This window comes from Lipotes vexillifer, unplaced genomic scaffold (genome assembly GCF_000442215.2).
Source record: "Lipotes vexillifer unplaced genomic scaffold, Lipotes_vexillifer_v1.1 scaffold1387, whole genome shotgun sequence".
Lineage (NCBI taxonomy): Eukaryota > Metazoa > Chordata > Mammalia > Artiodactyla > Lipotidae > Lipotes > Lipotes vexillifer.
The window spans coordinates 1,708,616-1,734,998 of record NW_006790426.1 but is presented as its reverse complement, the minus strand read 5'-3'; the positions used below and the strand labels follow the sequence as shown (position 1 = coordinate 1,734,998).

Below are 26,383 nucleotides of genomic sequence, written 5' to 3'. Positions count from 1 at the left end.
TGGGAGGGAGGGAGACGCAAGAGGGAGGAGATATGGGGATATTTGTATATGTATAGCTGATTCACTTTGTTATAAAGCAGAAACTAACACACCATTGTAAAGCAATTATACTCCAATAAAGATGTTAAAAAAAAAAGAAAAAGCTCATCCAACTTATTCCTGCCTCAGGGCCTTTGCATCTGCTGTTCCCACTGCCTGGAATGCCCTTACCCCATGTCTCTGTGTGGATGGCTCCCTATCCTTCAGCTGTCAGCACAGATGTCACTTCCTCCTGAGACCCTCCTGCCACCCAACCTCAAGGAATCACCACCTCTGTCCCAACACTCTTTATGTTTGATTTTCCTCATCTCACTCATCACCATGTGAAATCCTCCTATATACTATTTGTTCACCTGCTTATTGTCGTTGGTCACACCCCCACCCCCAAGAGCGTCATATCTTCAACCAGAGTAGGGACTTCCTTGCTTATTTTGTCCACCACTTTATCTAGTGTCTAGAACAGTGCCTGGCTCATATCAGGCACTCAGTAGCCACTGAATGAATGTTGAATGGAAAGGTCACCAGAACATGAACTAGAAACCATCCAAGGTCAAGGGTGTGTCAGTTGAAAACAAAAATGCACACCCTAAGAGCTGAGAGTTATATTTTATTCAGTGGACAAAATTGAGGACTTAAGCCCAGGACACAGCATCTCAGATAACTCTGAGACACTGTTCCAAAGAGGCAAGGTGGGGAGCCAGGATACATAGGAGTTTTTGCAACAGAGACCAGGTAGTCAGAACATCTAAAGATTGCTGTTAATAAAAGAAAACCAGACATCTCACGTTAAGGAATTTGGCACTTTTCTATATATGGGAAGATGCAAGAGTCTGGGCTCAGTGCAGTCGTTCCTTTGATATGCACCTCAGCTCTCTGGAGCCAGTATCCTGTCTTTTCTCATACTGAGTTTCCTCAGGGTGCACCGTTTGTTGAGGGGGGTGGGCAGGTGGCAGGTGCCTGCAGTATTTGTTGATTCACTGGTAGGCATTATGTTTTATTTATTTATTTAGGCTACGTCGGGTCTTAGTTGCGGCATGCAGGATCTTTGTTGTGGCACGCAGGATCTTTGTTGCGGCATGTGGGATCTTTCATTGCAGCACGCGGGCTCTTTGTTGCGGCACGGGGGCTTCTCTCTGGTTGTGGCACGTGGGCTCTAGAGCGTGCACAGGCTCAGTAGTTGCGGCACTCTGGCTTAGTTGCCCTGTGGCATGTGGGATCTTATTTCCCCAACTGGGGGCTGAACCTGTCCCCTGCATTGGAAAGTAGATTCTCAACCACTGGCCCACCAGGGAAGTCCCTGGGCATTATGTTTCCATCCCAAGTTCCCTCAGGGCTCTCCGTTGGGAGTGGCTGTAGTGGCTGATGCCTGCAACATCCCTTGTTTACTGATATGGCAGGTGGCATTTTTAGTTCACAGATGGTTTACAGCAAGTCCTGGTGGCCCTGGAGCCGGGTATGAGGCTCAGCTTTGAGGGGAGGAGCTGACCTGGGGCTTCTGAAGCTGCTGGGCAACTCAGAGATAGTCTTGTGTTCTGTTTAGAGAGGGCTGTTGGCTGAAGGGTGTGCTCCACTGAAAGGAAAGAAAACATGGGGTCTGGGAAACAGGGGGGCCAGTACAAGAGAGATGAAGGGAATTTCTAAGATGATGATGCCAGTAGATCCCGAGATGACAGCTTGAAGCAGCCTAGAGGGCTCCCAGGAGTGTTCTGGGGAAGGAGTGTGACAGGACGAGAGTTGTGCTGGGCTGTGGGGCTGGTGGTCACTGCCGGTGGGAGTTCGCTGTCCACAACACGTCCTTGCCTTCCCTGGCTCGCTCTCTTCTCCTTGTGGGTGCACATTCTAGTGGCTGTGTCCCGGCCACACAAGTCCCTAATTCCTGTCCACTCAGCAGCTATCAAGGGGGCTGCCAGGCTCTGCAGGTGCTTGGCATTTGTGAGCCCCATGCTTTAGAAGAACTGGTGAAAAATGAAACCATTTCCCAACCCCAAGGCACTTAACATTCTCGCTGGGAGACAACACATGAATTCATAAAAATTTAAACAGCGATAACACTATCACACAGAAATACTGACTGAATTGCCAGGCGAACAGTACAGACTCTGAGGGTTGTGAGTCCAGAGAGGGAGGTTTCGCTTTGGGCCCAGGAGAGCTGGAAAGGCTTCAAGGAAGATGAATAACTAGGGCTTGAAGGAATAGCCAGGACTTTAAAACTAATACCAATGGAATTTTTTCAATAAACTTTGTTGACATATAATGGATATACCATAAAATGCACCCATTTTATGTGTAGAAATCAGTTTTGACAAACACATACATCCACCTGTCACCACCACCCGGAAGTTTGCTTGTGCCTCTTTGCAGTCAGCTGCCCCCGTCCTCCACCTCAAGGCACCACTGATCTGATTTCTATTGCCATAGACTAGTTTTGTGTGTTCTAGCTGGTGAGAGCTGGGGAGCTCTTGGAGGTGCTGGAAATGTTCTATGTCCTGCTTTGGGTGGTGGTTAGACATGGGTGTTTACATTTGTCAAAACTCATTGATGGAGAGGAAGAGTGGGGGAGAAGGAGTTGCAATGAGCTTTATCTTCGTTTCCCCCGTCCCGCCCCTCTACATTCTGCCCATCCTGACATTTCAGTATTGGATCAGGTGAGTGGGGCCATGGAGGAGTGTGGGTAACACGGAGGAACAAGAACAGCAAGAATAGAGGGAAAGGGGAGAGACAGAAAGTCCTCGAGAGGAGCTTGGGTGTGTGTGACGGGGGCAGCTTCCACGGCTCACAGCATCGGTTTTTATGGTCATGGGATTGGGGGCTGCTGCTCATGAGTCGTAGCAAAAGGTGGGTCCATGTGAGTTGCTGGCTACTTGTACTTTCGAAATCAGATACCCTGGATTTAGAAAACAAGATGTTCTTTTAAAGAATAAGATCCCAGATGAGGAAGTGCTTCTCTCCAGCTCCTCCGTGAGCGCTCTCACATGCAACCTTTTATTCCTGCCCTTGCCTGAATGGCCTTAATGAAATAATAATAATAATTAGTTTTGGTTGGCGTAACTCGTGATCCATTTGGTCTTCCAAGTTTATCTAGCCTTCAGCTGCGCCTTTGCTTTGAGATGTGATTTATGTGTCCTTCTTCTGACTTTTGAGCTGAAGAGCAACAAAGAAATGAAAGTGCAACTTCAGAAGTATAATGGAGGCTAAGAAAGAGCCACCGAGAAGAATTTCCATAGTCCTGTTTTCTCATAAGCCAGCAGTGAGGAAAGCCCACTGTACTGCTTTTGATAACTGGGGTGGGTCTTGTTAGACTGGTCAATTCTGGAGGAGTTTTTTTTTCTCTTTTTTACATCTTTATTGGAGTATAATTGCTTGTGTTACTTGTGTTAAGTTTCTACTGTATAGCAAAGTGAATCAGCTATATGCATACGTATATCCCCATATCCCCTCCCTCTTGTATCTCCCTCCCACCTTCCTTATCTCACCCCTCTAAGTGGTCACAGAGCGCCGAGCTGATCTCCCTCTGCTATGCTGCTGCTTCCCACTAGCTAGCTATTTTACATTTGGTAGTGTCTATATATCCATGCCACCCTCTCACTTCATCCCAGCTCACCCTTCCCCCTCCCCGTATCCTTAAGTCCATTCTCCATTGTGTCTTTATTGCTGTGTCTTTATTGCTGTTCTGCCCCTAGGTTCATCAGAACCATCTTTTTTTTAGATTCCATATATATGTGTTAGCATATGGTATTTGTTTTTCTCTTTCTGACTTACTTAACTCTGTATGACAGACTCTAGGTCCATCCACCTCACTACAAATAACTCAATTTCGTTTATTTTTATGGCTGAGTAATATTCCATTGTGTATATGTGCCACATCTTCTTTATCCATTCATCTGTCAATGGACACTTAGGTTACTTCCATGTCCTGGCTATTGTAAATAGAACTGCAATGAACATTGTGGTACATGACTCTTTTTGAATTATGGTTTTCTCAGGATATATGCCCAGTAGTGGGATTGCTGGGTCATATGGTAGTTCTATTTTTAGTTTTTTAAGGAACCTCCATACTGTTCTCCATAGTTATTTAAATTTTAATAAACTTTTTTAGAATAGTTGTTTTAGAATAGTTTTAGAATAGTTTTATATTTATAGAAAAGTTGCAAAGATAAGATAGTACAGTTCCCATATACTCCACATCCAATTTCCCCTATTATTAACATCTACATTTTACACGAATGTGGTATATTTGTCACAATTAATGAATATTGATACATTATTATTACTGAAGTTAGTAAATTACTGAATTACTGAAAAAACTGAAGCTGAAACCAAATCTTCAGTCATTTTTGTGTCTCCTCTGCACAATAAAGGTATATGTGGATTCTAAGGGCATTAGGGGAAAGGGGAGAATTTGCGCTGACTTAGTTTGATAAAGATCCTGCCCGTTGGGCAAAGTTGGGGCATGAAAAACTTGAGCGGGCCAAAGAAAGCTCAAAATCTTCTAATTCACTCTTCTGAGCATCTTCAGATGATTCCCCTCCACCTGGACATGTGAACTCTTCCATTCAGTAGAAAGCTCTTCTAAGAGTGGGGCTAGGGTAGGGTGACACCTGCCTCAATGGCCTTTTTAGGTCATCTGAGAGCTATTTTATATTGGGGGGATAAGCTGGTCATTTTGAAAACAGGTGAGAAATATGGGGCCAAGTGGAATATTTTTACTAAAAAGATACAAAGCTTTTTTTTTTTTTTAAATGAAATGAAATATCATGTCTACTACCTCAGTTTCTCTCCAGTACTCTTTTGACAGCACACCTCAAAGAAACCACAAGTTGGAGGAAACTAGGTCTTTTGGGTCACCCTTACTTAGAAGCGAATTTCTGAACGTGACACACAAGTCAAAATGCTTCTAGGTGCCCTGCAAATTGTCATTCCTTGTTACAACTGTCACCGCCACATCTTGGGAACAGGAGCGCACGCCCTTATGTGCCCTTGGCTGTTGCTATGTCGTTTTATTGGCCAGAGGATTCTTAGTTTATCATCTCTGAGTCTTAGATTTCTGACTACTTTATTGCCCTGGGTAGTCAGTAAGCTCCAGGCTTTACACTTAAGATATGGGTGGGTTTTCAATTTACTCTATAGCCCCTCTAGAGTGAATGGTGCATTGTCTATAAAAAGGATGAGACATAACCTTTTCAGGCCAAGATTTAATAGCCCATTACAGAGCAAAATGTCCACCGGGACCAGACAGTCTGACCTTCTAGAAAATGACTGAGCCACCAAGTATAAAATGTATTTTTAAAACCCAAAGAGATCTCAGGTGGTAAAGGGCAGAACATTTTTGATTTCTGTTATTTGTTAGAAGTTGAAACACCGTATTCCAAAAGATGTTTCTGGTAAAGAGGTTCTTGAGGTCTGGAATGTGAGTCAAAGCTAAAGGAGAATAAATTCGATTCGTTGCCAGAGGAAGGTCTGTCTTGAGTGTGTTCTGACACATTCCACTCCAGGACTCAGATCCTTTGATTCCTACCTACCCCTTTCTTCCCCCCACCGGCCATCCATTCATCTGTCCATCCATCCATGGGGACCCAGTATATACAAGACGAACAAGGTTCCTGCCCTCGTGGGGAAGAGAGACCTCAAACAGGAAACAAACCATTAAGGAAAGAATTATAACTGTGAGTGTCCTCGAATAGAAAATTGGGGCTGAGATAGAGAATAGTTGTGTATGGGGTTGGGGAGCATTGGGGCACCTGCTTTAGGTTGGGTGATCAGAGAGGCCTCCGAGGGGAGGTGATGTTTAAGCTGAGACTGAAGGATGGGAAGGCGTCAGCCATGTGAAAAACTGGGGAGAGAGTGTTGGAGCAGAGGGAACAGCCTGTGTGAAGGCAGGAAGGGATGTGGCGAGGTAGGAATAAAAGAAGGGCACTGTGCTTGGACCACAGTGAGTATGTAGGGGAGTGGGCAATTCTGGAACTAAGAGGAGGTAGAGCAGGAACCTCTTCCTAGGTCCCCTTTGTCAGTCAGAGTTGCACAGCTGACTACAGCTCTAAGGGAAATGATGTGCTTTATAGTCAACCCAGGCCACTGGCTGACGCTTTCATGAGTGGGCTGCCATCAGCTTCAACTCAGGGTCTTAGATCTACGTGAAAATTTAACTCAAGTTGATGTCTGGTACGAATTTGCCCCAGACCCCAGGCACACAATCAAATTAAGCAGAGCAAATTTTCCTGTTTTACCTAACTTTTCTCCTTTCCTGCTTTGGCTTCTGTTCAGCCGGTTGCAGTCACTCTTGTCACTGCTTGTGGCTTTGGTCAGGAATAAAGGAATTGCGTGCTGATTCGCTCCAAGTTTTATTCTCAGACTTCTCTAACTCTCTTCCTCCCCTCATTTTTCTCCCCATTCAGCATTGTTTTCTGAAACAATAGAGAAATATAGATGCTCAGTTCTTTTTTTTTGAATAAAGTCCCTTCATGTGAATGCTAGATGGGATTCTAGGGTCTGGAGCTGTTCTGTCCAATATGGTGGCCACAAGCCACATGCATCTATTGAACACTTGAATCATGGCTAGTCTGAATTGAGATGTGTAAAACGAGCACCAGATTTCAGAGTTAGTAATATATATATCTTATTAATGTTTATATTGATACATATTGAAATAATATTTTTGATATATTAGATTTAATACAATGTATCATTAAAATTAATCTTTCATGTTTCTCTTTACTTTTTATATGTGGCTACTAGAAATTGTGGCTTGCATTATATTTCCATGGGACAGCACCGGCTTAGAGGTTCTCTACTGCACCATAAAAATAATGAAGTGCTGAATCATGCTGTGGATGAACCTCAAAAGCATTATACTCAGTGAAAGAAGCCAAATGCAAAAGACCACATATTGTATGATTCTATTTTTATGAAATATCCAGAATAAGCAAATCTATAGAGACAGAGAGTGGATGAGTGGTTGCCATAGGCTGGAGATGGGAAGAGGGAGTGACTATAAATCGGCACAAGGGATCTTTTCAATGTGATGGAAATGTTCTAAAATTGAGTTGTGATGGTTGCACAGCTTTGAATGTTTACTAAAAATCACTGAATTATACATTTTAAATGTGTGAATTTTACGATATGTAAATTATACCTCAATAATTAAAAAAGAGGTCAGTGGATATGAGACTGGAATTCCAGGGAAATGTAAGATCTGGAGATAAAGTTAGGAAGTCTCAGCAAGCATTTGAGATCACCTAGAGGGGGTGGAGGAGGCCCAGTTTGCATCCTGGGGGCATTCCAATATTTAGAGCTTAGAGTTTGGACAGACGAGGAGACGACAAGAGAAACTGAGGAACAGCCTATAGGGCAGGAAGGACACCTGGAAAGTGTACAGAGTCATGAAAATCAAGAGGAAAAAGCTTTATAAGAAGAAGGGAATGATTAACTGAGGTAGGCAGTGCCGAGTGCTGAGCAGTCAGGTAAGAGCAGAGGAGACATTAGGTTCAGCCGCACAGAGCAGTCTCCGTGGAGTGGTGAGGACAAAAGCCAGCTGCGGTAAGGCAAGAGGAGGAAGCAACAGGGACCCCAAACAGAGCTCCTTCAGGAAGTTTTGATGGAAAGGAGAACTGAGAAATGGAGATTGAGTTAGAGGAGAAATGGGATCAAGGGGAGGCTTAAAAGGCAGGTTGGATGTATCCAGTGTACGTGTTGATACGCTGATGGAAATGATCCAGAAGAGAGGAGACTGGCGATGCTAGAGAGAGGGGAGACACTTGCAGAAGCAAAGCCCCTGAAAAGGGCCGAGGGCATGGGACCTGCAGCATGGGGTCTGGGTTTTAGCAGAAGCAGGATGCTTCCTGCAGAGCACCGGGAAAGGAGGTAGCGGGGGAGTGGGCAGGCGCAGGTAGGTGGGTAGGTCTCATGGTGGTACCCAGAGACCCTGTCTTACTGATTTTGTTTTCCAGTGAAGGAAGCGAGAAGGTCTGCAGCTGAGGATGAAGGCAGGAGGGCTGGGGGTGGGCGCTTGGCGGGGTTGAGTGACAACAGAAGGTGTCTTATGGCTGATACCCTTCAGTGCCGGGAATGACAGGTGCTCAGTAAACCTTTGTGGACATAAAGCAGTGCGTGAGCTCTCCAGCTGGGGTATGCATAGAAGAGAGTACCGGGAGTGCTGTCAAAATGCAGATTCCTGGGTCCTTATCCAGGAAAGAGCCAAAAAAATCTGCATTTTTGACAAGAGTTCCAGAAGATCCTGATGCCACTGGTCAGCAGGTTGTAGTTTGAGAATCACTGAAAAAAAAAAAAAATGCGTAGGAACAATAACAAATGAAAAATATGTGAACGTGGCCCTACAAATAGGAGGCACTGAGGATTTAATAAGACTCAGTTCTTCGCAACAGAACATACCTTAGGCATAATAAGGTTTCCCATTTCACAAATAATTAAGGTGTTAGTTGTTTCTTGTTTTTAGGAAAAGATGAATGTTCTCCGCTCAAAAGTAAACCAACAAAAACGAAAACAAAACCAACAATTAAATCAATGTACACTTTTCTTTCCAGGGGAGAGAGCAGAATGCGGTACAACCAGGTAAGAGCGGTGCATCTTGGTTCCTTCACCTGCTGCCTGAGTGGGCAGTGGGAGGAGGTGGGGGGAGCAGGACAGACGGGGAGGTGGCGAGACAGTGCTGGAGCTCAGGGCAGCGGAGGAGTCTTAGAGGGGACAGCGCCTGGCCAGTGTCCCCACGGGGGTGTGGCTGTGCTGAGAGGGAAGGCAAAGGTCTTTTGGCTGCTCTGCTGCTTCCAGCATTAGACTGGTGACAGGGAGGGAGCCTTTCAGAGTGGGTGTCGTCGCTCGTTGCTATCCATCTGGTGGGAGGACGGGAAGGTAATATATATTGCAGAGTGGCCGAGGGCAACCAGGAGAAGCCAGAGGCTGTGGGGTAGCTGTCCACCTGTCTCCCCATCCGTTCTATGGCTGCTGAGCACACCGCCGAGGCATGGGGCCCAGCCCGGGGTCCCAGTTTGCCAAGGCTCCGGGTTTGGCTGGAACCGCACACCACCGGGCATACGCATGCGCATATGCACACGAGCGCGCGCAGACGCCCGCTGCTGCCCGCCCTGGCTTCGGACCTCGCAGCACTGGGATGGCCTGATGGCAGAGCCCCTGGTGGGGGAAGTAACAGTGGGCAGCTTCTGCTTTCTCTCCAGCTCGCTCAACATTATCCCCTGGGCTTTTTCCTGAGCAGACCAGAACCAGTGAACACTTTCACTCAGCAGCTGATAGCTGAGAGGCTGGCTTCAGGACTGGACCTTTCCTCTACCTGCGGAGAGTTTAGGTCCATAAGCAGCCCTATCGCTGCCCGGGTTCCTTAGAGCCCATCCATTTCCGTGTTCCCAGCAATGCCTGTCCCACTGCCCAAGTTGAATTGAGCTGGTGGCCCAGAGGCCTGCGCTTTTCCGTCATGTGGCCATTGAGAGCTACATCTGCCTCATTCTGGGCCCAGTGACCCAAAGACATCCTTTCCCCACAAGTTCTTCCCAGTGGCCCAGAATCCTGGAAAGCTGTCCTACTTGGCAAGAGGGAGGATGAACCCTTAACTCCCGCCTCATCTGGAAGGGAGTTGGCTGGGAAAAGGCTTGGGAAGCTCTGAGGTTTTCAGTTTGCTGGCCCAGGGTGGGGAAAGACTGAGAGCTCTCCAGAAGCTTAGCCTGTGCAGCTGTTCCTGTAGGCCTCGGCAGTCCCTGGACATTGGGAAGATTCATGATACCAGGCGAAGCCCTCCCAGCGCATGTGTCAGCAGATGTGCAGGGTTACTTTCTAAGAACCTTTCAGAAACAAACTCCTATTTATTTATTTACTTAACTTACTTATTGCAAGCGTGTTGTCATAGTCCCAAAACAACAGAAGCCACATTTTACACCAAAGTCTGCAAATAGTCAAACAGATGGGGGGATGAATCGAGCGATCCCTCACTTCCTCCTAATTCCTAAAACTCATGTGGGAGAAGATGATTCCAGCAGATTGTAGGAGAGATCTGTAATCAAAACCTTAGTGAGGTCCCAGGGTCTTCCTTAGAGAAATGTTGAGAGGTTGTTTTTTTTTTTTTAAATAAAGCCCTCTGAGATGCTGTCTTCCACACCCTCTTTGACCTAGGGCCTGGGAAATCCAAGCTAGGATTACAGACCTCCCACTTAGATACACTGCACTAAGCTGCAAATCCAGCCATCTGCACTTTGGCCCTTGGCCAAGGTCAAAGGCAACTCTTAGTAAAGTAAAAGCTTCCTCTTACTTCCAAAATTCATTTTTAACTTATTGTGGAGTGCACTGCTAACTTGGAAGTGTTTTTAAAATTTCTCTTAAATACCCTGGGTGAGCTATTTCTATACTGTGGCCCTCTTTGTCTGCTATAGTTTCCTGTCCAAGGTCAGTGTCGTTTTGGGTGATTATTTGAGCAGGTCCCCTCAGCCAAGTTGTTGCTGGCCTTGTATAGACAGACCAGTTTTTGCACATGGGCTGCAACACATTGTATATTTTTTTCTCATACTTTAGAACGTTATCTTAGAATAGCCCCAATTCATAATAACCCTGTAATTAGGCTGACCAGATGCAATAATGCACTTGAAAGACATATGGTAAATGGCAAAGCCAGATGCAAATGTAAGGTTTGATATGGTTATTCAAACCATTGACTGGCTTCCCTAACCTAGGTTGACTCGCTCCAAGTCTGGATTAGCAGTGAAATCACTCGAGATTTCTTGTCCAAACAGATGCAACCCCATGCACACCCATGCACAGCTTCTAAGAGCCTGACCACCATTGAACTACAATATTCCTGCCATTTTGGATGTTGACACCCACGTCTGTTGGGTTGTCTAGGGAAATAACCATCCTTCTGGTCACAGAATAATTTTGAGGCCAATTCCTGTGTTACTAACGCGTGTTAATTTTTATCTTGGTTGAAAGGCAGAAAGGGGACATTGGTCTCTGGTTTCTCTTTCTTCCTCTCTGTGGCTTTCTCTCTTCCTGTTTTCTCTCTCTCTCTCTCTCTCTCATCTCTTTCCTTTTGCTCTGCAACTGAGCAGCAGAAGAGATGGAAGGCTTAGGCTGCCCCACTTTCCTTGGCTGAGCTGCCCCCCTGCTCCCCACTTTGTGCCCCACCCAGCACTTCAGTAAGTCGGTATCAATTTGGTGTCATGCAAAGTTGGGATAGCTACGTTTCCTTGTCAGAGATTCCGCTCACTGCACAGAGCACCACACAAAAGAAAGAAATCCTGATACGGTTCTAACAGTCCTTTGCTTTCTAGATTGGGCAGAAATTATGTAACTTCACGGGGAAAAAAAATCCTTAGGACTTATTTTAGGAAATAAATTTTAAAGGCACCCTAGATATTTTTGGTATTGGGTGTCCAACACCTGCATTAAGAGTCTGTACTCTTGCTGACCCTGAGAGTTTATAATAGATGATTTAATGCTATTGCTGAATGTTCTGTGATAAAATCAATTTCCCAATTTCCATAATCACGCCGGAACCTGAAGTAGGAAGAGCTGAAATCTGTTCCCGTGACCTTGGGCAAGTTTCTTAATCTCTCCTGGGCTCGTTTGCCTTATGTTTAAAGTAGGTTTAATAGTTCTTGCCTATCTCACTGGGTTGTCGTGAGGGTATCATGCAGTGTGAGATAAGGAAATGATGTGAGAATGTCCAAAAACAGAAACCCAAATCACCATGGAAACAAGGTGGTGCAGCTGCTACCCTCCAGTTATGATACGTAAAACCTATGGCCCTGTCACATTTTTGGCACTCTCTTTTGGCATTTGGAAATTCAAAAGCAGATCTGTTATAAGAAATATCACTCTCACATAACCCACATCCTCAAAAAATAAGTAACTTATGAAAAAGAAATGACATGGACTTAGCTAACCAAATTGACGTAGATCCGAGATGAGCTCAAAATAATCTTGCCTGCTGTTTCTTTGCAAAATTTTGGTCTGTGCTGTTATTTTAGTTCCAGTGTTTGGGTGGCATGAGATTTGGATTACACTGTGTCTTTGCCCATGCATGTCCTGGAGCTAGCAGCATTTGCTCAGTATTCAGACACCTAGAAGTTGATCCGAGTTCCCTAGATGGCGGGCCTGCTGAGGGAGACAGGCACCACAAGGCCAGTGAGCAAGGCAGCATGAGTCTTATCTCCTTGACTGGCTCCACGGCACATACGATTTCGTGCCCATTCACAGAAATCAGTCAAGGCTTGTGGGCCCAGGTCTGTGTTCATCACGCATGGACATTATCTCTGTCAGCCTTGGTCCCCACTCGGTACCTCTCAAATTTTGAACGAAGCCAGTTGAAAATGAACTGTGTCTCTTGGTTAGGGACCCTCCTCCTAACCTCAGAAAGCCCTTTGCCCTAGAAGGCTGGCAGCATTGAGTCAGGCCAACTTGGGTGGTGAAAGATGAGCAAATAAGCCAACACAGGTATATGCATGTGAGCAACTCTGGAAACTGGTCCAGTGTTTGTGGCTGTTTTCGCTGTCGCTGGTGAACTGTGGTATGATCGCCCCTCCCTGTGGCCGAGATGGAGCACAGGGAATGGAGATCCTAAAGTCAAGCAAGACACTTTCAACCTGACCACACGGGTCCTCCGCTGGCAAGGGTTAATGGGATGGATGAGTCTTTGGCTGGAAATGAGAAAGTTCCCTAAGGCTCCATGACAGACCCTTTGGTAGAAATCTTGGGATTGGAGCCAAAGAGGCCTGGGTTTGGGGCCTAGCTCTGCCACCTCCCCCCCTCTAGGCCCCAGTTTAGGCCTCTGTAAAATGGGACCACACGTGCAGGGTTGAGCTGACGTTAAGTGTGATAATGGATTTGAAAACATTGTAACTGAAAGTGTACTTGACTAAAGGACAGGAGATAATCATCATCCTGGGTGCCCTGGGGACCCCAAAGAAGCTGCAGCCTCCCTCCTGGCATCAATTTCTTCATCTCTAAAATAAGAATAATAATTGCCTGGCTCTTAGATCAACGGAATAAAGATTAGTCAAATGCATTTGAAATGCCAGGAGGCATTAGGAAGATCAGTGCCCTGGTATGGTGGGAGTTGAGACTTGGTGATGCGTTTAAGTCAAAATGATGAAAATTGACCCTTCCGATCATCTTTGAAAGTCTCTTGCTTTCCTGGGCTACAGATTACATCTCTCCCCTGATTCCCCCTCCATCTGGTCAGCTTTGCGGGATGACAGCCCTGATTGGAGTTTCAGTGGTTTCCTGGACACGTGCTGTGCCCTCCTGTGATTTAGAATACATTTGTGTTACTCCTGCCTGACACCGTGGGTAAATTAAGACCCGCTTAAACATCCAGAGGCCTTCAGATGGAGCATTGGACACCAATGTGCTGGGGGTTCAGGCCTTCCATTTGCATTTTGTGTCCTCCTCCAGTCGTGGGTCGTAAGAGCGTCTTTCCCAGTTGTATGTTTACCTTGGTTGCTTTCTTGATTTCTTTTGTTCCGTTTTCCCCTAGGCCCCCCTGTCTTCCCCCTAAACCACAGAAAATGAGGAGACCTAGGCCTCTCTCAGTGTGTAGCCATAAACTATTTAACGGCTGTATGGAAGCGTTCATTAAGGTACTTGCTGGGGAGCCACGGAGTCCGCGAATGCACCCAATGTAATGGCAGCCTTTCTCCACCTCCTCCCCCGGCCAACAGCCCTGCCCCAACCTACCGACCTACCAACGACTGATGGACTGGAACTTTCAATCCAGGCCCTCGGCCAGGCCTTGTGGCAAGCTGGTCCTCCCGGCAGCCTGCTCTTAGCTTCAGTGAGGGCTTCTAATCAGAGCTGCTTTTGCCTCTGACCAGTTGCTCCTAAGTGCTTTCCCTTGATTCTCAGCCCTGGGGGAGGGTTGCAATCGTGCTGGGACCCAGTAAAATCCAGGTGGCGCTGAATCCATGCCAGACAGTGGTCCCTGTCAGCCCCACTTCACTGCTTCAGGAACTGCAGTCCTGACCAGCCTGAGGGACACTTAGAGAAACCCCCTCGCCTTGAGTCACACTCACATCTCCCAAGAGGAGACAGGTTGGAAACAACACAAAGAAAAGCCCTGTGAGTAACTGTGTTTTTATACAAGTGATTTTTTAAAGTTGAGAATATACCAGCAAAGGAACACAACACATACAATTTGTACGAGAGACAACCCTTCCACCTAATTTTGTTTCTTGTTAGGCAGTTTGGGAGAAGAGAAAAGAGCTGAGGTAGTCCCTTTAGAATTCCAGGTTAGTCCTTTACACCTTAAACTAAAAAGAAAGCTTTTCACCTCAGTGAGTTTCTCTTCTTACTTCTTGGCTGCAAAGGGTGCAGGATCAAGCCATCCCAGATAGAACAGCTCAAAGCAAGTTAAGATGGTGATGGAGTTGAAAAGGGCAGCACGTGGGGGACATACTTGAGGAAGGGGAGATGCATTCTGAACATTACTTAGGGGAACAGCAGAAGGTCCCTGACAGTTATTGGAAGCGTGCCCCATCTAACGAAGACCCTTTGCAGAAAATAAGAGTCAGGAGAAAAGTAAAGGTTCTCGGGCCCTGCCGACACTTTTGGAGTGCTGGGGCTGCCCCTGCTCTGGCTCTCTATCCTCTGTCCTCATATAGGGCATGCACAGGACTTGCTGGGCAGGGAGCGTTGGCCACAGGCATGGGAGGGGGTAGGCAGGACCAGCCTAGATCCCTCTGCCTGTAAGCTGAGTTCTGGGGGACCGTGGGGGAAGCGAAAGGGGGAAAGGAGGGCACACGTTGGGACTGCCCGGGGGTGGGAAACAGCAGCAGCTGCTCTAGGATGCCTCAGAGGAGGGAGGTGTGGAGGACCCCAAAAGGAGGGTGCTACTGTGTGCATCAGGGAAGGGGTGCTGTTTGGAGGTGACCCCGAGTGAGCAGTTTGCCATCCAGAAGGTCATGGGAAGACGGGCTGTCTCAAGAGCCCTTTCTTCATCCTCCCTCCTCTCTCCAACAAGACTTTCTTCTCAAAAAAGCCATAGTCCAGAGCGGAGAGGGGACTGAGGCCCATTTGTTACTCTCTCTGCCCTCAAGGAGCTTATCATGTTGCTCAGGAGGTTTTTGACAGAAAGCTGAACGTGGAAGATGATTCAGGATGATCACTTGGCGGCTGATTCCCCATGGAAATAAGTTCTGTGAGAGCTCAGAGCAGGAAGAACTGTGAGCAGTGGGGCCCGGGCGGCTTTGAAGGACGGGGCGGAACACAGCAGAGGGGAGGACGGAGGAGCCCCTGAGAGAAGGAACAGAATGAGCAAAGGCTCAGAGACACAGACACCTTTCAGAATACGCTCAGCTCTTTGGAAACGGGTGCTCTGTCAGGACGCTTGGAAGGAGTTCTTACCTGATGGCATTTGCAAGTTAGGTGTTCTGTTTGGTGAAACAGTCTCTGAATGGAGAGCTCCTACAAAAAAATGCATGACGATCGAGTGCCATGCATCAACCGCGGGAGTGTCTGCCCCTTGGTGGTAGTCACCAGGAAGCCACATCCTTATTCTAAATATATAGCCATTGCTGCAGCTGGTCAGTCTTCCGAGAGCCTGCAGCAGGACCTTTGTCAGCGGCGCCAAAACTTTGTCTGAGAACGGACACCCCAGTCTTTGGAATGAAAAGTGCCAATCAGATCCCGGCTTTGTAGCCCCTGGAGCCACAATATGGCAAGAGGCATAGGCCGTAGTGGGCGCTAGGGGACTGGCTCTGAAAAGAGCCCCCAGAGAGGGACACCCCAGAGCACTAGGCAGCAGCATGTTGCTGAAATCAGAGCACAGCCTCCTCAGGGGACCGTTTGACTGAAAAAAGTATGTTTGTTGAGCGAATGCATTTCTTTATAGTCACGTGTGCTTGTACCGCACATCATCTGTGCAATTCCGCCAGCTCTTCTGGGCGCCCACTCTAAGCTCCCTGTGGGGACAGACTGCAGCGGCAGGACCCCAACCTCAAGGATTGTTAACTCTCAGAAAATGAAAAGGCATTGTGATGCATCCAGTCCTTTAACCTTTGGGAATGGAATTTAATTTCCTCTTATGATTCCCATGCTATCTGGAAGAAGATTCAGCGTGAACTAAGAATCCCCAGCTCTGAAATTCTAAAGCTCTGAAAGGCTTTTCAATAAAATAACATCACAGAGACTCCATGATTATGAGGGTTTAGAGGGACAAGGAAGCATCCCCAAGAATGACGGATAAACGTAGTTGGAGTTACTTGTATAAATCTCTAGGACCTTACCCGAATGGATTCTTATCAAAATGCTTGATTTTTCCCCCCTTCTCTCGGATAGAAGGAAACCCAATTTATTATGATAAATTTTGAGGCCCAGGAGGTCTACCTTCGGGCTGGGGCAGGGGGAGTCCTTACCTTGTTTCAATAAAATGAGAATGATAATTACCCACCTCCTGAGTGTGTGAGGAGGATCACATGAGTAACACCTGCCGGGTTCTAGAGCTCTGCCTGGCGCAGAGTAAACACCATGGAAATGTTAGCTGTTAGTGCTGCCTGGGCTTTCCGGAGAGTGCCCACGGGGCCCTGTCTGATCACCTGGCACTGCCGTCCTAGGTTCAGGTAGGTGTAGTCGACATAGGAAAATTCTAGTTGCTGAGGTGCCAGGGGCTGGACAGGTGACACCAGCAAGCAGGTGCACATCCTCCCATTTCTCAGTCGGGATGAGACACAGCACGCACCCCAGAGCCTGACCCACTGCATGTGTGGGAAGAAAGAAGAGGCAGTGCTCCCCTGCAAATGGGCGACTTTAGTGAAAGCAGAGCCTCCGGTTCTGCCCGCAAGATCACGAAGGCTCTCTGACTCCACTGCCCTCCCTCCTCCAGGCTTTGTCAGCTTTTGGGTTCCCTGAGGCTTTTTCAGTGCCAGGGTGAGGGTCCGTGGGCAGAAGGAAAGCAAAGCCAAGTGGGTACCCGGGACAAGCTGCCCCAGGTGTGTGGTAGGAAAGCACGGGCAGCTGTGTGGAATTTGGAACCAGATGGAATCCTGTTTGGTCCTGTCCAGAGGGCACCTCATAAACACGGTCTTGGTTAACTAAGAGCTAAGAGCGAGGTTTCCTGAGCTGACTTGCAGGGCCAGTGTCACAGGAGACACCTGAGGGCGTGTGTCCCTCCTTTTCTGTGGGTGGCTGGGCTAACCTTAAAGAGTCTTAGGTGGGCTCTCACCATTGGTGTGTAAACAGCCCCCGTGTTGAGGAGAAGCTAGACTTGGGGTGGGGCAAGTGTTCAGTACACACCGTTCCTGCCCTTTGACAAGGACTGAAAGAGGCCCCTTTGCCCCCTGGCGTCCGAGGCAGCCACCCTGGAAGGCTGGCCGGGCAGGTCCGGAGCTCCACTGGGCCCACGGTTTGCCTGCCGTCTCCCCGGACCTCCGCTGGCTGCCATTGCATTTCGGCGTTCCCGGACTCTGAAGGAGCTGCTTGCTCTAACTGGTCTTATTACTTCTGCGTAATCTTTTCTTTTTCTTCTGCTCTGCTGCCTGTTTATTTTTTGTTATCAGAGGAAGAAGAAATGCTCGAGCCAGGAACCAGGTATTTACTGGAAAGGTCCGTCAACCCCATTCAACTGGATGGAGCCTGTCTTTAGCCCTGACTAGTAGCACAGGGCCCGCCTTGCCTGTTGCCAATGAGTCCACTTTATTACCTTCTCCATGACTGTAGTTAATCAAGGACAGAATTTGCAAGTGGGGTGTGGAGGACCCACGAAAGCATCCAAATTCATGGTTTTTTCTCTGTCCCTTTACATGAGCATATTACATATGCCTCATTGCTTCCTCACCTTCTGAGGAGGCTAGTGCTTAACTTGGCCCCTTTTCAGAGAGGTTTTAAAAAATTTTATGCTCTGTAAGTGGCCTGAAATAGCAGAGAGGTCAATCAGTCACGAAATCCGAAAGAAAATTATCCCTTGCCCAGCTCTCTGTGGTTGTGGGCCAGTCTAGGAAAATATAATTGAAAATACATTCACACCCCAGATGCATGTATTTAGAACTGCATCTTATTCAGCCTTTCTGATTAAGGTTGCCACTCAGTGGTCAGTGGCTGACGTTAGCTGTTTCTAGAAGTTTTCCTTTTAATGTGTTTACTGTTGAACAAATATCTGTCTGGATGTTTAGGTTGTTACATTGTGAATAGAATTGGTCTCCCCTCCTCCGAGCTCAAAAGGATCCCTGGGGCCAGCCTTGCTTCCCCCATGGTGTGTCCTTCTTAATTCTGGCAGCGGGTCCTACAGTACTAGGCAGAGGCCTTGATCCTGCCCTGAGCGCTGGGAGAACAGAATTGAGATGGGGCTGAGGGCAGTGGGAGGCAGAGAAGTCTTCGAGGGCGGATTCCAGCCCCTCCAGGCGGTGGGCTCCCTCCCCTTCCCTGATATGCCTATCAGGCCTCCTGAGCCCTGATTCCTTCCCAGCTGAATAGGAAGACAGAGCATTTCTTTAAAATGATCACAGCTATGGCTTTTCTGCAATCACAGAAGACTTTCTATTTTAACTGTTTGTAGAGACTTTAGAATTAGTGGTTCCTTGCTTGTTTTCCTACTAATCTGATGGTACTAATTTTCTGGCTTGAGTTCATAATCTGTGTTTGCAGTGTCTTCTCTCCTGTGGTGGTTGCCAAGTCCAATACAACTCACAACTTCTTTTCTTAAGGATTCAGGACAAGCTATACCACTGGTCGTCGAGAGCTGCATCAGATACATCAATTTATATGGTAAGCTCGATCTCAGGACAGTGTTTTCAGGTCTTTCCAGAACAGGTGCTAGGCTGTTCTCATAAGAAATGAGATTCAAATTCGTCTGGGAAGATTTCCTGTTGCTGCTCTGCTTCTGAGAGGGAAAACGTTCTATAGAACAGCTGCTATCTTGAGTGCTGTCTGTTGAGCCTTGTGTGTCGGGGGAACTGAAGATGGTGGTGAGAAGACCCAGGAGCTAGGAGAACCGAGGAGCAGGGAGGGCACGTGGGACAACTGTATTAGTTCCTTTTTTGCTCCCACTCGAGCCCAGAGCTCTGCACTTTGGGCGCCGAATGAGGTTGGTCAACTGATCAGTTAATCCTGCTAGACTGTGGTAAGCTCCATGGAGGAAATAGAGTGTCTGGGATTTGCCACATGGTGTCCCCAGCACTTAAATTGTGCCTCCATCTGTTCATTTATTCATCCCTCCAAAAATATATTTCCAGAGTGCATAGCAGGCACTGTTTTTGACAATGGCAGCATAGCCATGAACCAGACAGGTAGGATGCTGGCCCTAGGTAGCTTACATGACCAATTAGAAGGGCAAGGGAATGAACAAGCAGAGAGACAAATAATACAATTTCAGATAGTGATAATGCCAAGGAACTAATTAAAGGGGATAGAGAATGGCTAGAGGAGGGAAGGCGTGCTTTGACTAAGGTTGTGAGGAGAGCCATCTCCGAGGGGGTGATATTTGAGTAGAAGAAGCCAGCCAGGTGGAGAGAATGACAAGTGTCAAGGCCTAATATGGGAAAAGAAGGCCGGCATAACTGGACGGGAATGAGCCAGGAGGATGGGGTAAGAGACAGAGGTGGTAGAAATTCAGCACGAAAGAAATGAACAACGTTTACTGAGCACATACTATATGTACAAACCAAACTTTAACTAAAGCCTGCCTTTAAGGGTAAGCACTTTCCTGAATTATAAAGTAGAGAGTTGTTTCATATAGAAAAACTGAATCTCAGGGAAAGGATCCCAGTCTTAATTCCCTTTTCAGATGAGGGAGGCCCTCTAATTCCTTCGATCTTATAGGTCGCTGTTTTGTTGTTACTGCTGTGTCAGGTATCAAGGTCTCCTCTTTGTTAAGGCCTTGTAGAAACAGATAATAAAAAATGAGATTGTCCTTCTTCAATGAGTTGATGTCCCCCAAACTCCATGACCCCAAGCCAGCATGCACTCTAGACTCTAGATTTTCTTGAAGGAAGACGTTGTCTGTGATGGGCGAGGGAATGGTTGAGGGAGTGGCATTAATCATTCTCATTCAGAGTCTCTGTGGCTGTTAAACTCCGATGGCATTTGTAAACTCAGGCCAAGCTACTTGGGACCAGTGCAACTGATGAATGCACTAGGCAGCATTCACTCACTACCCAGTTATCTGATTGAGCTGACCTGTGGGTTAAAGTGGAAGTCCTTCACTGGTCCAGTGTTGATAGAAACTTCTTGTTTCCTTCAAGCCCAAACAAGAGACCCTAGACATATGAAGCAGAATGTGACTGAGTATTTGGACCAGCTGAAGTTCTTCGCAAAGGCTCCTTTTGGGCTTCTGCCAGGAGACGGTCACTGGGAATGACTCTGTTACAAAGGATGGCGGGAGAAAGAGGCAAGCAGTGGGGAGAGTCTTCCGTGTTCCCAGTGATCTGATGAGCTCAAGGCATTTTCTCTTTCTTTTTTTGTTTGTTTCTTTCCTTTAGGACTCCAGCAGCAAGGGATCTTCAGAGTGCCAGGATCCCAGGTTGAAGTCAATGACATCAAAAATTCCTTTGAGAGAGGTAGGTGTGGAGTGATCATCTCCAGCTTGTGTCCAGAGGAAGCCAGGATGGGTGTTAACACATGTCTTAGAGCCAGTGGTGCTGGGGCAGCATGTATCAGCATCTCTTCCCAACTTCACCTTCAGCGACTTCACCTTGGTAGCTCGAGATCAGCCAAGGTGGGAGTATTTATACCACAGAAATTGGCAAACACTAAGACCTTTGATCTTTTTCTTTTCCCAGCCAAAGAGCTAGCTGTTGAACATTTACCAGCACACGTGGGTGACTTTCTCTGGTGGGCTCTACAGTGGTTGCTGGGAAAGAGGACCTTGGAGTTATTGTGTGGATCTGTAAAGGCTGCTGTGTTTTAGAAAAGTTGGAAGAAGCTAGATAACATGGAGTGGCTTAGAATTGCCTAATTCTTTTTTATGCAGTGTTTTTGGCAAAGCTATTCTCCCCAACCCTCAGGGAGGTTACCTAGTTCCCACTTTGGTATAAAAGCGTATCAGAAATGAAGTGGCCACCAGAATGTGGCTTATTTGGTTGAGACTCCCTTGGCCTCAGGATCCCTGATGGGAACAGATGGCCAGTGGCAGTGTCCAAGCAAAGTAAGGACTTTCTAGGGTGAGGAGGAGCTCAATTCTTCTTAAACCTCTGCGTTTTTATACTAGTACATATCTTGCTGCTACAGTGAAACTGAGAGTCCGTGCATTTCCGTTCAAGGAAATATTTTCCAGCATCACACTCTCTGGTTGTTGAACAAAGCCCATCCAAGGGAGGAAAGAAGAGCCAGTGTGGGGCATCCTAAGCGATATCTCCACCTCTAGTTTCACAGCATTTGGAAGCATCCCGTCTCTGTAGTTACTCCTCAGCTCTGATTTTCTACATTTTTCTCTGAGTAGTTAGGTATTAAGTTTGGTCTGAAGACGCCGATCCCAAACCCATTTCCCCGCAATACATCACATCCCAATTTACAAAGCACTTTCTTACCCATTCTTCTATGTAATCCTCCTAATAGCCTTGGAAGGTATATGGTGTGTCCTTGTTGGTTGTGCTCTGAGCAAGCCTCTCCCCGGGGCTCCAGCCCTAGAATTCTCCCGACTTATTGCCAGGCTTCCTGGAGGGGCTGCCTCCTGAGCAGACTCACAGTCGGTCACCTTATCCTTCCGCTTCCGTCCTGAGATCTAGCTCCAGGGCAGGGGAAGCAGTCTGTTAGCCCCAGGCAGTCACCACCATAGCCCCCAGCACAGAGCTTTGCAGCGCTAGGCACTCTGGCTTGGAACCTGGTGTGGAGAGCAGGACTGGGCTGGATGTGGCTCTCAGTGGCCCATGAGGAGGGTCCTGGGGAGCTTAGGGTTTGGAGTCCACTCCAGGATCTTGGGTACTTAGAACCAGGGAGCCCCAGAATTGCCCTGCTCCAAGCTCCTACTCACACATTTATTCATCCACTCAACAAGTCTGCATGGAGCCCTGCACTGCACTGGGTAATGGACTAGGGCCTGTCAATATGATAGGAACAACAGGCAAGTCACTGCTAGCAGAGAACCGGTTTAGTAAACAGCACGGTCAGCGCAAGCATGGAGTAAGCGCTGGGTAGCATGGGAGCCCCTAGCCCAGCTTGGGTGGAAGGGGGAGGAATAGCAAAGCCTCGAAAGGCTTCCTGGAAAAGGAAATGCCTAAGCTGAGGCTTGAAGAGTAAGAGTCAGGGGAAGCAGGGAAAGGGCATTCCAGACCAAGGGAACAGCATGTGCAAAGCCCACAAAGCAAGAGTTATCCTCCCCTCAGCATCCCTGATAGAAGTGTCATTCATCATTTCCCTGAGCTTCTCTTGGCAACGACAGACAGCCCAGCCAGGGCTTGGTTTCTTTATTTCCCCCAATTCCTTAACACCCCTGCTGCCCTGTGTTCATTGTAAGTGGACAGAGCCGTGGTCTGGACCCTTTGCTGGTTCCATCCTCCCGGGCTCATCCCATCAGAGAGAATTCCTTGTATGTCATGAGTAAACTGCCTGGTGCCTCCAGCCCAGTGACCGCTCCCCCTTGTGTTTTCTTACTTGCCGGTGTCTTGTAAGTAAGTACCTTGCTGTACCAGGCAGCCAGGCCCAATCCCCACCCCAGCAACGCTGCTTTCTTTCCTTCCTGAACGTGATTTCTAAGGTCAGCACCTTCTGTTACTTGCTCAGGTGCCTTGGAGGGGTATTTGTGCAAATTGGACTTCTCTGCCCCTTGGAGTGAAGAGATCACCTGACCCAAATCTCAGCTGCAAAAATTGTTTTCTGCTTTTTCGTTGCCTCATGCGTGCAGTTGGCCCCTCTCCCTCTCACCCCCATTCCGGGATGAATCTCATTCTCTTGCCCGCTTCGTCCTTCGGCTCCACCCGAGCCTACATGGGAGCATGGCTTATTCTAAAAGAATAGTTCCTGGGATGTCTCTTTTAGAAAGAAACATCTTTCTAAAGATGTCTTCTTTGGCTTCTCTGGGCTGGCTGGTACCCAGATTTCACACGCATTACTTTCTGTTTCTTGACATTCACCACCCACTGGCCCTGGGTCTGGGTTCCTGACCTAGCTGACCCTTGGGGCACCACTTACCCCCTCTCCTGAAACCGGCTTCCCTCTCCCTGGCTCGCTGCTGTGTTCTTCTCAGCCCCTGGCAGCGAGCGGCCCGGGCCCACTCCTCGCGGCCCACCTGCTCTAACTGGTGATGGAACTTTCTCTCCAAACCAGTACATTGTATGTTTTTCCTTTCTTCCTTTTATTTTAAAATTTTTAAACCCTCTAATCCCTGCAGGGTGCCTGTCCTTTGCCACTTGTTCAAACAGACATGGGTCTTTTCCTCCTTGGCCGCTTATTTTCTCTCTTTGGGCGCAGCTCTTGCCTACGCTCCGTGCAGAAGGCTGTTGAAAGGAGCACAGACCTCTTTTCCTTAAGCTTCTGAAAAATTACGTGTTAGAAATCCATTTTTGGCTTATTATTCGTAAACCCACTTTCCTTCTCCTCTGACATGAGTCAACCAGGGTTTTAGTTGGCATCATGATTTTTGTTATTATATTTTGCTGTCAATAAATCTCAAACTCAGCACTCAAGTTTTGAGATCTTCCTGTAATCTTCTGGCAAAATGAAGGAGAAAACATCATGGAAAAGCAGGAATCAGCAGCTGTGCTGTGGAGAGAGCTGTGGTTTGCTGTTGTTTCCCAGGCTAGTTTTTTGCCTCTCTGTTTTCCCCACAAACCAATCCCCTGTCCTCTTGGTATGTAAAAGGTGAGAGAGCCGCCTGTGTTCTCTCGTCGTGTGGAAGGGTGGCTGGAAAGGGAGTCAATGGTCCTTTCACTGTGCTCACATCAACATAGGGTTTGGATTTGGGGCTGAAATCATGGCATGTAGGATCTGACACATTCTAGACTCTGGATGTGGCCCTTCTCAGATCTGTTTCCTACCCCAGGAGGAGGGGTGTGAGCGGGAGACACAGGGAGGGGTTGTCACGTTGCGGAGCCTCGGGATGGGGCTGGGAGGATCCTGGGCGCAGAGACCTGCCCTGGAGAGACCACCTGCGGGCTTCCTGCCATGCCCCCATCCAGCAGCACGTTCCCCTAGAGCTGTGAGCACACACGGTGTGTGGTGTGTTCACTCTGCCCTGGGTGCAGCCCGCCTTCAGCCCTTAAGGCGATGCTGGGGCGACCTGGCAGGGAGCAGGCTGCAGGCAGGACTGTTTGGTAATAATTCTGCCTCCCTCCCCGGGAAACTAGCTAGCAAAATGGGAACTAGCTTTCTCTTGGACTGGCCTGGGATTTTAGCTCTAATTCTCCTCCTGGAGGAAGCCATCATTCACATACACCATCCTGCTCATCTTGAACTCTGGAATTCCATTCATTTCTAAGCCAAAATTGACAACCCTTGCAGAGAGCCAAAGGCCTGGGCTAGGAGGGAGGATTGTTTGGATGGCTCCTTTTATGGACGAAGTGCCTTCTGGGAGGAAGAGCAAGAATGGATGGTGTGTGTGTGTGTGTGTGTGTGTGTGTGTGTGTGGTCAGTAAGTTAACCATGCTTAACAAGGAGAGCTTATATGGAGGAAATAAAATCCTTGTGCTTTTGGATCATGAGACCACAAGAGTAACATGTGGTGCACTAGGGGAACAGCTTAATACAGGGCAGAGTTTTCAAACTCTTAAAGTCCTTCAGAGGGGCTTCAAGGGCTGCTACTGGGATAAGGAGGGAAGATGAGAAGGTAGGGCTTGCACCTTTCTCTAAATTCAACTAAGGCAGCTTTGCTCATCCATGGGAACTTTTTTCTTGAAAAAAAAAAAAAGTTGAGATTCTACTGTAAAGGAAGGAGGGAGAGAGGGAGGGAAGGAAGGAAGATGATAGATGGATAGCTAGCTAGCTAGATAGATAGATAGGCATGCAGGCAGACAGGCAGCAGATAGAATTGAAAACCACAGGTAGAAGAAGGAATATCTCCCAGGCATTATGAGACCTGGGAGCTGCTGGTGTCTGTTTTTGACTACATGAGCAAGTTGTTTCATTTGCTGGGGCCTCAGCTTTCTTGCAGGTGAGAGGGGTGGTGCTGGGACCATGCCTCCCTTGGTGCCATGCAGTGCTGTTTTGCGGATTAAGAGAGATCACATATGCCAGTGTGCTTGTCACTTGAAAAGTGCTATATCAGTATAGGCCATATATATATATATATATATATATATATATATATAGTTTTCTCTCTTCCTTCCTCATGACAAAGTCTTGCATTTTCCTTTCTTTTTTTTTTCCAGGTTTTAAAATTTTAATTTTTTTTCAAAGTTAAACCCAAGACACATTGACTTCATAGGAAATCCACTGAGAAATGATTTTCTAGGCTGAACACCTGTTTCCCTCTAGTGTCCCCCCAACAGAGCATGTACATGTTATTTACTTTCATTTTATAATCACTGCTGTCCCACCACTATACCAAGATCACCTAAACTGTGTGTGTGGTATTCTGAATATTCTTACTGATACCCTAAGTTCACTAACTGCAAAAGATTTTCTGGGATAACCTGTCACTTGAATTCTTTGGCTACTTTTGAAGATGAAGTCCAAAGAACTCTTAAATGATTCTCCTTTGGGGAAGATGGTATTTTATAGGCATTAGCAACTGGCACCTGGGGCTGTACTGATCCCATCTGGCATCACTGGGAGGCAACCTGTAAAACCAAAGAATCATTTGATGCAACAGCCAACTAAGTGACTCAAAACTGAAGGTTAAATTTAAAGAAAAAACTAATTTAGAGAAAAAAAGGTAATCCTAGAGGAACTCATTCTAAGCAATCGATCATTATGCCTGTGTGTGTGTATGTATGTATGTGTGTGTGTGTGTGTGTGTGTGTGTGTGTGTGTGTGTGTGTAAGGCAAAGCCAGATTGATTCAGTGCAGGCTGGTGGGTCCCAGATGACTCCTTTTCCGGAGACAGTGATCTGAGGGAACAGAATGTGGCAAGTGGCCAGTACCAGTAAAGAGCAGCCATGAAGTGCTGGGGACATTTACATTCAACCCCTGTGGGGAAGCATTTTCATCTCCTCCTATGGGAACGTCTGAGCGGTTGACCTATGGAACACAGTGCATGGGCTGCCACACACAGTCGTTCAGGCTGGGCACTGCCCAAGAGTACTCAGCCACGAGGACAGGAGGGTGCTGAACTCTGGCTCATGCCCTGGAAGCCACAAGCCCTGGTTCAGGAAGTGCAGGGGGGGGTGTCTTTCTCTAATTTGCACTGAAGCATGTTGGGGCCAGCAGAGGCCCTGGCAGTGACACACATTCTCTTCCCACAGAGGCATAGTATAGAGATCCAAGTATGAATTTGCAGTTCTGCTCTTTTTTTTTTTTTTTTTTTTTTTTT

General features: G+C 47.3%; 1 protein-coding gene across 1 annotated transcript in view; it reads left to right on the top strand.

The window, feature by feature from the left end:
- Positions 1-26,383, top strand: part of SRGAP3 (SLIT-ROBO Rho GTPase activating protein 3) — a 257,414-nt gene that overhangs the window by 192,677 nt on the left and 38,354 nt on the right. Inside the window, exons 11-14 of the mRNA XM_007463719.1 lie at positions 8,577-8,604; positions 17,544-17,574; positions 18,687-18,747; positions 20,460-20,537. Of these exons, the coding sequence (XP_007463781.1) occupies positions 8,577-8,604; positions 17,544-17,574; positions 18,687-18,747; positions 20,460-20,537 (198 nt within the window). The remainder of the gene's footprint in view (positions 1-8,576; positions 8,605-17,543; positions 17,575-18,686; positions 18,748-20,459; positions 20,538-26,383) is intronic.